The following is a 13,850-nucleotide window of genomic DNA, read 5'->3' as shown; positions in this document are numbered from 1 at the left end:
CCTTGATCAGCCCTGACACCAATCTTTGAGAATGGATCAGGACATCCCTACAGAAACACTAGTCACTGTAACTAATTAATAATAGTTTATTACTATACAGCAATTGTAAACTGCTGCATCTAAGATGTTACACAGTCAACCACCTTTAGCCAGGGCCTGTCCTCTCACTACTGCCCGGATGTTGTAATCCAGCAGGGAATAAAGTATGGTAGATAACAGCGCGGTTTGGCAATATTTTGTTCTAGAAAATGAAAATAAGGTTGTATATAAGATCAAATGGCACATTACCACGCGACCAGAGCAATGTGTCTGACCACATTGAGGACAGACATCTGCATGGAAAGAAAACAGCTCATGCTAGCACTGCTAACATGCCAAGCCATACTCTGCAAATGCAATGACACATCACAGGAATGACAATTTATGCGTACACACAACTTTGCTCTTCAGTGGTGAAGATTGTACCAGCTGAAAATCACGGTAGCTTTCTATATTTGACCCACCACAACTACAGCACAAATGCTGTGTTAAAGGATTTTATTTTAAGAAACATTTTCAGTTTAGCAGAACGGACGTTTTAAAAATGAGATAACACATACAATAATGGGTTTATAGTTTTTGAATGTGCATTTTCTTAAGTCCATTTTGTCCGCAGTCCTTCTAGCTTCATCAGCTCCATACAGTCTGTATCTGTCTCACCTGTTCCAACAGTGGAGACCCGACCAGGTGAGTGTCTGCACAGGTGGAACATCAAGGACTGGTTCAGGCGTCCTCCATGACTCTATTTCTATGACTTGCCCGCTTTGCCTTTTATGTTTTTGCCTCTGGTGTAACGGAAACTCTTCAGTGGGTTCTTCCCCTTGATGTTCTTCTACCAGAGAAGAAATATGTTTGAGGTCATATTATTGTCAAACATCCACTTTTCCTGGATATTTTTGCTTTAATATGCACTTTAAACTTGCAATAAAATGCCTTGAAACAGATTGAATTTCATAAAAAACTGGTAAGAGTAGAAGGAACCTATAATATTTAGGGAAACACGTGAAATGTATTGAACAGACTTGAAAAACTAAATTTGACAGTTGATTAGTAGATATACAGGCTGCAATTTATCACTATTTACATTACTAATTCATTTTCTGGACTATTTAACTTTTTGAAATACAGAAGTTAGAAAATATCTTCCACGGTGACGCCTTAAAATATCTGATTTTGTTTAATTAATTCCGAAAGAAATTTATTTACATTTGACCCAAATTAATATCTCTTTTTGCAGCTCTCGTTCTATATAGTTCTATTGTAACATTCATTTTTGGATCCCAAGCAAATGGAGATGTTTTCGTTTTCTATCAAAGGTAGGAGAATTGTAATTTTATCAGTTTGCTTAAAGTGATGCTATAGCCTTGCTTGAGCTTCTTGTAAAGCAAAAAAATCTAAACAGTTTATATAACCTGATTTGGCACCATTAGACTCTTCTCTAGTTCCACATCAGAGAGCACGGAAGTGTTCCACAGTTAGTTGTCATTCTGTCAATCTAAACAGAGCCCCACCTTGAAACTGGTCTTGCTGATTCCTATTGGATTGGATTTTTCCCTCCTCTTCTTCCTCCTGCTTGACAGTGGATGCACCACACTTTTCAGTGTCTGAGGAACTGCAGGACAGTAATAAAAGTAATAGACATCTTTAGTCATGTCATTACATGAGAAGCTCAGCCCTGGCTTTGTTCATGCTGTGTGAACAAATCTGTGTACATATGGCTAGATCAACTTCCTGAGAGACAAAAAATGTTGTTGGACCCCCCACTGAAACCCTATTGTATGTTACAATTACAATTTCATTTAGCAGACGCTTTTATCCAAAGTGACATACATCTGGGAGTAGATACAAGGAAGGTAGGCAAGCAGCACTAAGCACCCTGCCTATTTTACTGTCGTATAATAGAGAGTATCCTGACTTACAGGTGAAAAAAAGGGCCTGCAGCGCATCGTCAAGGTGGCTCAGTAGATTGTCGGCTCCCCACTCCAAAAATTGAGTGATATCTACTCGAGCAGACTCCACAGACGAGCAATCAACAATATATATGTACAGTGGTAACTCGTCTATTGCGGGGGTTACGTTCCAGACCCCCTCATGATAGACAAAAATCCGCGAAGTAGTAACCATATTTATTTTATTATTTATATATATTTTAAGGCTTTATAAACCTTTCCCACACACCAAAGAGCAACACTATATGAAGCGATCAGACATTTATGTGAAATGGACATGGCCAAATGCTGAATACTGCTATACACAGGAAACAGAGGAGACTGATGGTACGATCGCTGAGCCAATCAGCATCTAGCTGTAGGCTGCGCATTTTATTTCGATAAAATATTCTTTAAATATGTTTTAATTATTATTTTTATATATATATAAATTTTTTTTTTTTTTATTGTTTTCAATTTTTTAGGCTAGAAAATGCTTATTTTACCGCAAAAATAATTAAAATAATGTGAGTCGGTCGCTATGATTGAACTGTTGTGCTGCAATGCACCATGAGAGTTCGGGGCATTGGGGGTTTAAATGTCATAGTTTTGGTTTATGTTAGTGTTACAGTGTTATTAAAGTTTGTGTTTTTGTGGTTTAGTCAGCCTAGTTAGTTTGGTTCAGTGTTATGCTGTCAGACTGTGAGTGTGAAGTGTAGTGTGTTAGATGACTTCTTGCCACATTATCTAGTGTCACTCTCAGTATGTGTCAAAATAAAAGTATCTGCCAATTGCGGAGTGCATAAAAAGCAGCTATCCTTTTTCAAGTGTCGCTCTCCAACGCAGCTCGCCACAATAATAAATATATAAATATACCTATATACCGCAAAATCCCATGATATAGTGGAAAAATCCATGATACCGAATGTAATTAAAAAATCCGCGATATGGTGAGATTGCAAAAAGTGAACCGCGATATGGCAAGGGACCACAGTGTTTGTATATATGCATATATATATATATATATATATATATATATATATATATATATATATATATATATATATATAATATTTATATATATATATATATATATATATATATATATATATATATATATATATATAAAATAAAATATTTTTTATATATATATATATATATATATATATATATATATATAATATTTATATATATATATATATATATATAAAAATATATGGGTACATGTATATATATATGTACGTGTATATATATATGTATGTACGTGTATATATGTATATGTATGTGTACGTGTATATATATGTATGTATGTGTATGTATATATATTTATATATATATTAGTGGTGGGTCGCGGTTTAAAAAAATTAATCTAATTAATTACAGGCTTTGTAATTAATTAATTACAATTAATTGCAGTTTTGTCAAATACCAATATTTGACACAATAAGTGAAGTTTTTCAATTCAAATAAAATTGCGGTTGACAGTTGAATCAATGAATAGACATATATGTGTTTATAATTTGAAATTTATGTAAAAAAAAAAAAAAAAAAGGAAAATGGGACATATAGAAAAAAGTGATTTTGATGACTTAAAGCCTGAATTTAGTTGTTTTTTTCCACTGTATGGCACATAAAATCAGCATAAGTAGTTCAAGAAGCTTCAGAAAGTTGAAAATCCAGAGATTCATTCTGTTTTTATCTTTTCTGGGTCAGATAAATGGTGTCATTTTGATGGTTCTTTTTATAGGAATATCAATTTTTATTTATGTAATTTTTTATAAACAAAAAGTTTATAATTAAGTTTTTAAAAGAGATATCTTTGTTGTTTAGGTTATTCCTCCTCCAAGGAGGCAGAGCCTCAATGGAGTAAAAACTTAAACCACAAAAATGTTTCATTTCTATTTATCTGCATTTTTCATCTGTCTGCTACATTCACAGATTACTGCAAATCTAAGTGCAATTATAGCGATTTTATTCAACATTTTAAGACTTTCTGTAAACTCAAGCACTGTCTAGAAAAGTGGTCTATTATGGGATGGCTACACCGTTAGCCGTTAGCATGACTCGCCAGCTAACGTTAGCTCTGGTGCTAGCAGCAACATGTTTTACATTGAGGTGATACCGTTGGCTTGAAGTAACACAGTGATCAGAAAACTCTTTGTTGTACAATTTGCACACAACCAGGCTTTTATCCAAGCTGCCATCGGGAAGATTTTTAAAAGAAAACTTTCTGCCCAACAAGCTCAATCTCGTCTTCCTTCACTGTTCACCAGTGCCTGACTTCACTCAGTGCGTCCTGTGCTTCTTCTTCATGGCTACAAACAGGCTTTCGGGTCATTACCGCCACCTACTGGGCTGGAGTGTTCATCAAAGTTACTGGTGTGCCAGAAATGAGGGAACTGAGGAGGGCGCAAGTAATCACGTTATTATTATTATTTTTAACGCGTTATTTTCACTGTAAGTAATTAATCAAAATTTACGCATTAAAGTCCCCTAATATATATATATATATATATATATATATATATATATATATATGCATATATACACACACACTGTGGTCCCTTGCCATATATACACACAAACATTTTTTTCAACTTTTTACCTTTACTGCACAGCAGTTCAAAGAAAAATGTTACTTTCGACTGCACCACATTTACTGATAACTTCAGCTATTAGTTACTATTAGTATTAGTCACTTTGCAGACTTAAATGATTACAATCAACTACTAACTTATGAGGCACACTTTAAAATAAAACGGGGTAAATTCCCAGTATATACGGTAAATAAAATTACCTTCATCTTTAATAGTGTCAACATTGCTGTGAAGCGGATCAATAATTATAACCCAGTAATATAACACACTTTATTCTGAAAAGGAGCACCTGCATATTAAGCACTTTAGCTGTATTTTAATGTTAGCATTGATATACTTTAACTTTAGGGACAAATTAAATGCATGAATTGACTTGCAACTAATTTTCTATACTACAGTAATACTTTTACTTAAGTGAGAGTTTTGATGACTGCGTGTGTTTGCGTCTCACCGAGATACTCAGGTATGTTCTTCAAGTGAGGTTTAACCACAGCAGGATGGAGGTCTTTGTCGTGTCGGAGCAGCTGCAGATCTCTGGGATTGTCGTCAAAATACGTCTGAGTGAGCAAAAAACATTCAATCAGAACCGTCCAAACACCATCTTTTTGATTTTAAGTTATGTTTTTGTCCTTTTTGTCTTTACTATATAGGACAGTGGAGAGGAGACAGGAAATATGGGTAGAAGAGTGAGGGAATGACAAACAGTAAATGGATTCGAACCCATGACCGCTGCGTTGGGGACTATAGCCCCTGTTTATGGGTCGGCCACTCAGCCAGCTGAGCTATCTGGGCTCCCCAAACACTATCTTTTAAGAACATCGAGCACCTCTGACCTTCAGTTTCTCCGAGTTAAGCAGCTCCTGTTTGATCTCCTTCAGTCGTGCTTCTCTCACTGCCTGCTTTGTCACTGAACGCATTGCATCCTACACACAAACAGAACATCAGTGCTGACATGAAATTTTAAGAGGACACAAAAAATTGAAAAATTAACTTATGCCCATTTTAAGGCATTGTGTGTTAATATCTTTTCTTATGTAGAACTAGAGAACTGAAATAATAACTGAACTGAAAAAAATAGTTTCAGATTTGAATCTGATCTTCCAAACATGAAGAGGATACTCACCCTGCACCTGTACCTGAAGCCTTCAATCTCTTTCATCTTAAACTCATAAGGTTTCAGGACAGACTCAGCATTATCTAACAGAAGTAAACACACTGTTATAAATACCTGGGGATGTCCCATATCAAAGACCAGAGCAAATCAAAGCCAGTAAAAGAAATCATTGTTACCTCCTGTGAGCGCCTCCTCCACCTCCGACAGCAGATCGAGCTCTGTGTGGGAGATGAAGGACAGAGCGGTCCCAGGATTGTCTGCTCTCGCTGTTCTAAAAAGTCAGACAAAGTGACTGTCAGAGTTTGATCATTATCAAAGAATAAATCATACCTCAGAGTGTCACACTTACCTTCCAACTCGATGAATGTAGGATTCTACAGTTGCAGGGAAATCAAAGTTGATGACATTGGAGACATTTTGGAAGTCCACACCTCTGGAGACTCCGTACTCCTTACCTTTTGCCCTTTAAAAAGACAATTCGGAAATAAAAATGTCATTAACAAGTGAGCAAAGTCTGTAAAAGTCTGACGATTTCATCTAATATCTGCTGGCAGGACTATAATTGCCTGCCAATAAACAGATGTGTGGTATGTTCACACAAACAGTTAAAGCCAAAGTTGTACAAGTTGATGCCTCTACAGACAGAATAAAAGGTAAGAAAGTGATATTTCTTGTGTACAGACTCTTTTTTACAAAGTGAGAAACTGTTTCTGAAAACAGTTTACAAAGTATAAATCGTGAAGCTTTGAGCTTTAAAATGATGTCCAGTTGGATCTTTTCAACGTCAATATCTCAGAACCTACTGAAGACAAACGATTTTTCACTGTTTCATCATGACGTTGATTCATAATATTGGATAAGTAGATCAAGCCATCTCTGAAAAGCTTTGAGCACACATTGACAAAAAACAAAGTTAATAATGCAGAAGTTCACTAGTGATATTTTCTGAACCAAATGTAGCTGCATGTCACAACACAAAATAAAACATAGAGAATACTTCACACCATGTAATGTTTGGTCAGAGAAACTATGAGAAAGTTATTTTTGTTGAGCAGATAGGACAAGTTGTACCACAAAAGTATTGCTAGACAGCCTATGGTTTGGAGGAGACTTCTTATGTAGTGTTGTGTCAGTTCTTTGGGAATTATCACTGCATTAGATTATGATGATCAGGTTAATGTAACCCTGACCAAATACATAGATCTGCTGGGATAGTGGGATTTTTCTAGTGGATATTGCCTTAGTAGTAGTCTAATGTGCTTATGTGAGCAAGACTTTAGTGGTAAATTAATTCTCATGATCATTGTGGAAACTGTTTGATAGGACCAAAAGAATTTTCTTGCTTTGTGTTCCATTATGAACAAGAAAAGCACTCAGAGAGCGCAGTACTCCACCAAGGCTGTTCATTCCCCCATATGGCATTGTCAGAAATTCAGCATTTGTTTATTAGTTATTGATGATCAGAAATCATAGCAACATAGAATGTGAGCATTTAATATAGATGTATCCACAATCAAAATGACCTTGCACTGAGCACAGGCATGTGTTATGCATATGTACGTTATGTACGGATACCGAATCGCCTGACCTAAATATATAACAGGCGATGGGTACTGATGGGACTCGGAAACACCCCCACAAATTAATCAATTGTTCCTTGTATCATTTCCAGCGGATAAGTCCTGATAAGTGATGTTCTTTATTTGTCAGAATCTGAAGGTGCAGCTGCTGAGTGTTAAATATCAGTAACGTGACTTACTTTCCCCCTTTCTCTGTGTTCTTCTTCTTCTCTTTGCCTGCTGTCGTCTGTGCAGCAGCAGCAGCGGGGTCGGCCAAACTCTGCTCATCCGTGGCGATGATGTAGTCGTAAAAACCCTGATTGAACTGGGTGATGATGTGACACCTGCAGCAGAGTGAGAGTAAACACAGACATGAAGACAGTACAGCAGCATAACCGCCATATACGAGAGTTGAGACACCTCTGTGCAGTCCACTATGTTTCCCTCACCTGGACTGGACGGGCAGCTCGGAGTTGAGGACGCAGGCAGGGATCCCAAACTGTTCCAGAAACAGTTTGAGTCTGTAGCATCGGTCCACGGCTCCCACAAACACCAGTGTCTTTCCCTGAAGCAGCTGCAGCTTCAGCAGCGTGTAGATCAGCAGGAATTTGTCCTCCTCCTCACATTTGATGCTGTACTGCTGCAGCTGGCTGCTGTCGGGGAGCTGAGAGCCCTGCAGCTTCAGGACCACCTGAGGACACACAGATTCAGGTGTGAGGACAAAACCAAACACAGCTGTGCAACTTCTGTTACTACAGACGTCCGGCACCTCTACTGTGCTGTTAACTTTACAGACACAGGCAAATTACGAATACATGTTCAAATATATTTTATGTTTTCCAATTAATGACAAATGCGCTACACTATATTATTTAACAACATATTTTAGTCATTTCATTTATCTCTTTCATCCTATTATTCAAAGATTTCCACACATTTCAACAGTTGTGGGCATGTTTTCTGCCATCACTACTTTCAAACTGCTCACCCTTAATATTCTTAATACAAACTCATCTCCTTTTACTATTTATTTTCTCTGTGTTGACCCAGGGGTATACAACTTAAGTCCAAAAAAAAGTTGACTCGTACTTCATTTTTACAATCACATCTCCCCAAAATACTTTTAACTAGGACAGAACCACACAACATGGTTAACAGCACTTTTAAACTAAGACCATGAAACATATGAACATTACATAACATAGAGAAAACCTTTCTGGGACTGTGAGTGTGCAATGACTTTACAGGGTTGTGCAGCAGCAGCTCCTTTAGGGCCTGGACATCCTCAGAGAGAGTAGCCGACATCAGGAAAGACTGGTAGATCTTCGGTAAATGGCTGTTAAAACACCACAAATATTTTGCACAAATTAATGAAACATTCATTAATTTCACAATGAGTCACACTAACACATAGGGCTGAAACGATTCCTCGAGTTATTGGAGTAACACGATTACAAAAATGCCTCGAGGCAAAATTCTCTGAATTGAGGCTCCGTTTAATCCACTACATTACTAGACCACTACTAGGTCACTGACTGGTGGACTGCGGTCCGAGTCCTGATGCAGATTTCATCACATTTTATCATATTTTACATTTGATGAGATGTTTCTATCTAAACTGACGAAGCTTTTCTTGTGTTTACGGCCAGTCATATGATTTCCGACAGATGAAATCTTTAAACAATTTGTGGTCAACAGCGGTGGATCTGTAGTAGGATCACAATCATGTGATCATCAACAGACAGCTGACGTAGTGTTCACTTGTTGTCATAGTTACAGTGACGCTGTGCCGCTATCTCACAATGATACAGAAATCTTTAACAAATCTGTGGATCCAGACTATAAGCCGCATCACTGCTAAAATCTAATCACTTGGTCCTTGTGTCATTTCTGACTTACTGTGAATATTTCATCCAAATCTGTTAGTCCGTTTTTGAATAATGTTGTGCACAGACAGACAGACAAACCAACGCCAATCGTCACGTAACACCCCCACATTCCTTGGCGGAGTAACAATGATCTTCCAGGTGAAATTCTTTATAACTCAAACAAACAGCTGCATGGAGGAAGTGAATCACTTCTGATAAAAATCTGTACGTTCTCACCACAACAAGTTCTTCAAGTCAGCCTCAAAGCCAAAAGAGAAGAGCAGGTCAGCCTCGTCCACCACCAGCATCTCCAGGGAGGAGTGCAGGACCAGGTTCTGGGCGTTGAGGTGGGCGAGCACACGGGATGGCGTCCCCACCACCACGTCAGGTTTCTCCATTAAGATGGGTCTGTCCACCAAACACACACAAACCAATACATGACAATTAACTATAAACTTCACATCTACACTCTGGTGATGTAAGAACATTAAATATGCACAGGACTGTGCAACATTTTGAGGCAATTCAGGTATTTAGAGTCTTATCAACATCATTAGATTCATAGGTTTATTTTGCAGCTGGACAAACATCCAGCCAGAGTTATAAAGAACCATCTTTAAGTATGAGAAGAAGAATCACCTGCAATTTTCTTAGAAATGCTGCTGCAAGGACAATCCCTTCTTCTAAAAAACAGCATCAAACAAGTCCAGTACTGGTTTCTCTCAAAGACTTAATTTTCACACCGTTTTAAATTTGACCTTTAAGGCTATGCATGAACGTGCTACTACTTATAGTAAGATCTGAACATCACAATTATACAAAGAGACTGACTAAATCTGCAGAAGAACCAACCTGACAGGTATCTTGAAAACTGCATACCACAGTTTACCACAGGACTGTACTACACAGCAAGTTCAATATTCTCAGAGGGGTTGTTGTTTTGTCACAATTTAAGAGATTCAACATTCATCAGAGATGATACTCAACATGTTTACAAAAAAGAACTTTCAGGGAGTATCACATACATTGCAGAATCCCTGGGACTGGGGCATCATTGCACAAAATGACCACTTCAGCAGGGATAGCAGCCAAATTTAATAAGGTATTTAGATTTTTTGAACTTTTTCATTGCATCTCATACAGATCTGATTTAGTTTTTTTCTGTCTACTGTAATTGGCATGACGCTGACCTATAACTAAAAACTGTTTATCAAATTTCATACTTCTAGTCCTTGAAACATTTGCAGAGTTCTTTTATCTGCAGTTACTGAGGTTAAGAAACAGACTGACCTTTGCGCTGACAGATCAGCTTTGCCAGAGATGTCAGTGACTCGGACGTCCCTCGAGCAGAAGAAGGTCAACTGTCTTATCATGGTCTGGACCTGCTGACCCAACTCTTTGGATGGTACCAGGATTAAAGCTCTGACGTCCTGCTCACGAACGCTCTGAAGATAAACATAACTGGTCAGGAGGACAAAAAGCAGTGCTAAAGAACAGACCAGTGATGCCTCACATGGACAAAACATGAAAGTTTTCTGACATTTTAAAGACAAAACGGATAAAATAATCATCAAGTCATGTGTCAGGTGTCATTATATCCTGCAGCCATGCCAAGACAGATACACATCAACCCCCAATCTACTGAAACCTACACACATACACAGTCATTTCTGTCTCTTCTCACCTGTTTGGAGGTCAGGATGCGCTGTATAACGGGGACAGCATATGCTGCCGTTTTCCCAGATCCAGTCCGGGCTCGAGCCAGAAGATCCTTCCCCTCCAGAGCCAAGGGGATGGCTTTCTCTTGAATCAGAGTGGGCTGGGACCAACCCAGATCTGCAACCGCCTGAGTGGGGATAAGAACAGGAAGTGATCACACAGAGCAGAATGTGGCTGAAGAAGAAAAGGAGTCAGATATTTTGTTCAAACTGTACAGACAGATGTTAAATAAACATCCATTTAACATGAATATAATCAGCAATCAGAATCACCTGCTAGATGAAGTGTAACAGCTAGTGTTGAAAAATCAAGTTAGCACATTGCAAAAGCAGCAGTTTAGGATGGACATTATGCAGCGGTTCTGACCCAGGGTGTAAACTGTCATGGCATTTGTTTTACAAATTCATACCTCCTTCCTTGTGTGAGTCAGTTTTGATGGTGTCTCGTGTCAGTGCTCCATCACGTTTTTAATTTATTACACAGTGAAGCTTGGATGTAAAAATTTATATTGTAAATAAAAATTGCAGTATTAGTCAGAAATAATGAGAACAGCTGCATTAATTAACCACTAATAATTAGCTAACGGTGGTAGACAAAGTACTTAGATCTTGTACTTAAGTAAAAGTACCAAGACCACAGTGCAGAAATCTTGTGTGTCAAATGAAAGTTCTGCATTTACATTAAAGTAACAGTAGAAAAGTATTCACCGGCATCAAAATATACTTAAAGTAGCAAAGTAAAAGTACTTAACTATAGTTATTATGGTGTTCAGCACTTTACTGAGGGATCTGGTAAAAAAATTATGTAACTACTTACATATGCAGATAGTGAATCCCCTTCAGAGATCAAAATTATATCAAAATGCATTAATTATAATCTGTATTGTTAAACTAAGTCTGCAAATTAGCTAAAGTTTAGAAATTAATGCAGCAGAGTAAGAAATGCAATTTGTCTCCAGTGGCGGTTCTAAATGGGAGCCTATAGCGGCCAGTGCCACTGTCCAAACGTCACCGGCCCCTATGCTGACTGAATAATAAACTGAACACTTCATAACGATGATCTGCCCTAGTGCTGAAACCAAAACTAAATATGGCTCTATGTGGATGAATCAGAGCGATGCACCCAAACTGTAGTTTTGCTTCCAGTGCTGTCTGCCTGGTGGAAAGATGGTCTGCCTGCAGTTGCTGGGATTCGGACTTGCTATAAATTTTGGAGAAAAGATGAGCTACTTTTCTTGGGAAGCAAAACGATTTCACCTCTTAATGTGATCTGTTGCAAACATGACCATGTTACTGTTGTTCCTCACTCTGACAATGAAATCAAGTTTGTAAATGTCTGGTCTCGCTAGGTTTAGAATTGCTAAGCAAACTCTCTATTGGAAGGATTTTGAATGGCAGGCAACTAAATCACTTTTGCTACATGTGATTGATTTCAAATGTACTTATATTACGCATTTCAATACTGGCCCTGATAACTAAATTATTCCAGCTGATGCATTTGTTGTAAAAAAAAAAACAAAACAAAAACAAAAAAAACCAACATTTGTTTGACTTTAATATGAAGTCAAATAAAGGTTTTTAGTACTTAAATATCATTGTTGTAGTTTTTTAATGGACCCCTGTGATTAAACACTAGCCCCACCTTGCCACCCCCACCCCCACCCCCCCAGTAAATTTTGTCTAGAAGTGCCAGTGTTTGTCTCTGAATTGTAGTGGAGTAGAAGCAGTAGTCAACGGAAAATGAAAATACTCAAGTAAAGTACAAATGTCCTAAATTATACTTAAGTATTGTGCTTTCCACCACTCATTCCTCATCAGGTAGTATTAAATACTAAGTAGTATTAACCGCATATAGCTGTTACAGCTAGATTTTGGCATAAAGCCATTCAGCAGGGTAGGATCAAAATAAGGGATATTGTGACACCAGGGACCTATGACCCCAAGTAGGTACTGAAAATAATTAGTAAGTTGATGCCTTAAAAAATACAATTATTTATGAGACAGACAAAAACACTTGTGATTTGATTGGCTTAAATGAATTTAATAAATCAAATCATGTGTGTTTTGTGAGCTAAGTAAACACCACAGTAAAACTCCTACACGTGTTCACATACTTGGTCAGTAAAGCTGATTCTGCTTTAAACTTATGGAGTGTTGTCAGCATAAAACAGTCTGTCGCTCCCCTTGTGCGGTTCAAAAGTAAACTTTTAAAACAGAAAGCCTTAAATATACTATATTTTAGAAAACAAGATAAGTTCAAGCGTTCTGTTTCATGTAAACTGCAGTAGAAAGTACACACCATAACACGAGACAAGTCAGCAAAGCTAACAGCTAACTCCTGCATTTAGTTTCCGAACTGCTCGTTGGATTTTATTCTTCAGCTGAAACTTCAAAATATTCCGACAGTTTGTTTAACAGTAGTGTCATTGTGAAATGGGTTGTTACCTTTAACAGACGGTCGTCTAAGCCCATTTCATGAAACTGCAGCCTCTCCGCGGCCATGTTTCCTCCTCACAGCGTTCACACGTGCGTCGCATTCTTTTGACGTCATTGTTGCCTTCACGGCTCTACCTACATACAAACCTACACTAGATAGATAGATAGATAGATAGATAGATAGATAGATAGATAGATAGATAGATAGATAGATAGATAGATAGATAGATAGATAGATAGATAGATAGATAGATAGATAGATAGATAGATAGATAGATAGATAGATACCATTGCACAGATATTTACCTTGTTTAAAGAGACTCCAGTAATTCAACAGAGACAACTGACAGTTTGTGGATAGACTTAAAAAGGACTGTTTACTCATGATCCCCATGCAACCTGACAGAGCTTAAGCAGTTTTGCACAGAAGAATAAGGTAAAATGTGTATCCAGATGGGCAAGGACAACTGAGAACTATCTACACAGGCTCTATACTGTAATTGTGTCCAAAGGTTCATGTGATGAATTCTGACTTTGTCGAGTGAATACCTTTGCAATCACATATTTTTATTTAATTAGTGTTATTTTGTA

General features: G+C 37.6%; 1 protein-coding gene across 2 annotated transcripts; it reads right to left on the bottom strand.

The window, feature by feature from the left end:
* Positions 1–520: 520 nt before the first annotated feature.
* On the bottom strand, positions 521–13,376 carry ddx56 (DEAD (Asp-Glu-Ala-Asp) box helicase 56). Of its 2 annotated transcripts, none has more exons than XM_055004036.1 (14): positions 13,269–13,376; positions 10,790–10,951; positions 10,396–10,550; positions 9,343–9,513; positions 8,483–8,573; positions 7,687–7,928; positions 7,438–7,581; positions 6,028–6,141; positions 5,855–5,949; positions 5,688–5,761; positions 5,398–5,487; positions 5,016–5,121; positions 1,551–1,651; positions 521–871 (listed from the first exon to the last, which is right to left on the bottom strand). In XM_055004036.1, the coding sequence occupies exons 1-14, from the start codon at positions 13,323–13,325 to the stop codon at positions 788–790; spliced, it is 1,686 nt and encodes a 561-aa protein (XP_054860011.1). In that variant the 5' UTR covers positions 13,326–13,376; the 3' UTR covers positions 521–787. The 2 variants fall into 2 exon arrangements, with proteins under 2 accessions (XP_054860011.1, XP_054860012.1); XM_055004037.1 differs by having other exon boundaries at positions 521–868.
* Positions 13,377–13,850: the final 474 nt, after the last annotated feature.

This window comes from Amphiprion ocellaris, chromosome 17, assembly GCF_022539595.1.
Source record: "Amphiprion ocellaris isolate individual 3 ecotype Okinawa chromosome 17, ASM2253959v1, whole genome shotgun sequence".
Taxonomy (NCBI): Eukaryota; Metazoa; Chordata; class Actinopteri; family Pomacentridae; genus Amphiprion; species Amphiprion ocellaris.
The sequence above is the reverse complement of the archived record's forward strand: the minus strand, read 5'-3'. Positions and strand labels throughout refer to the sequence as shown.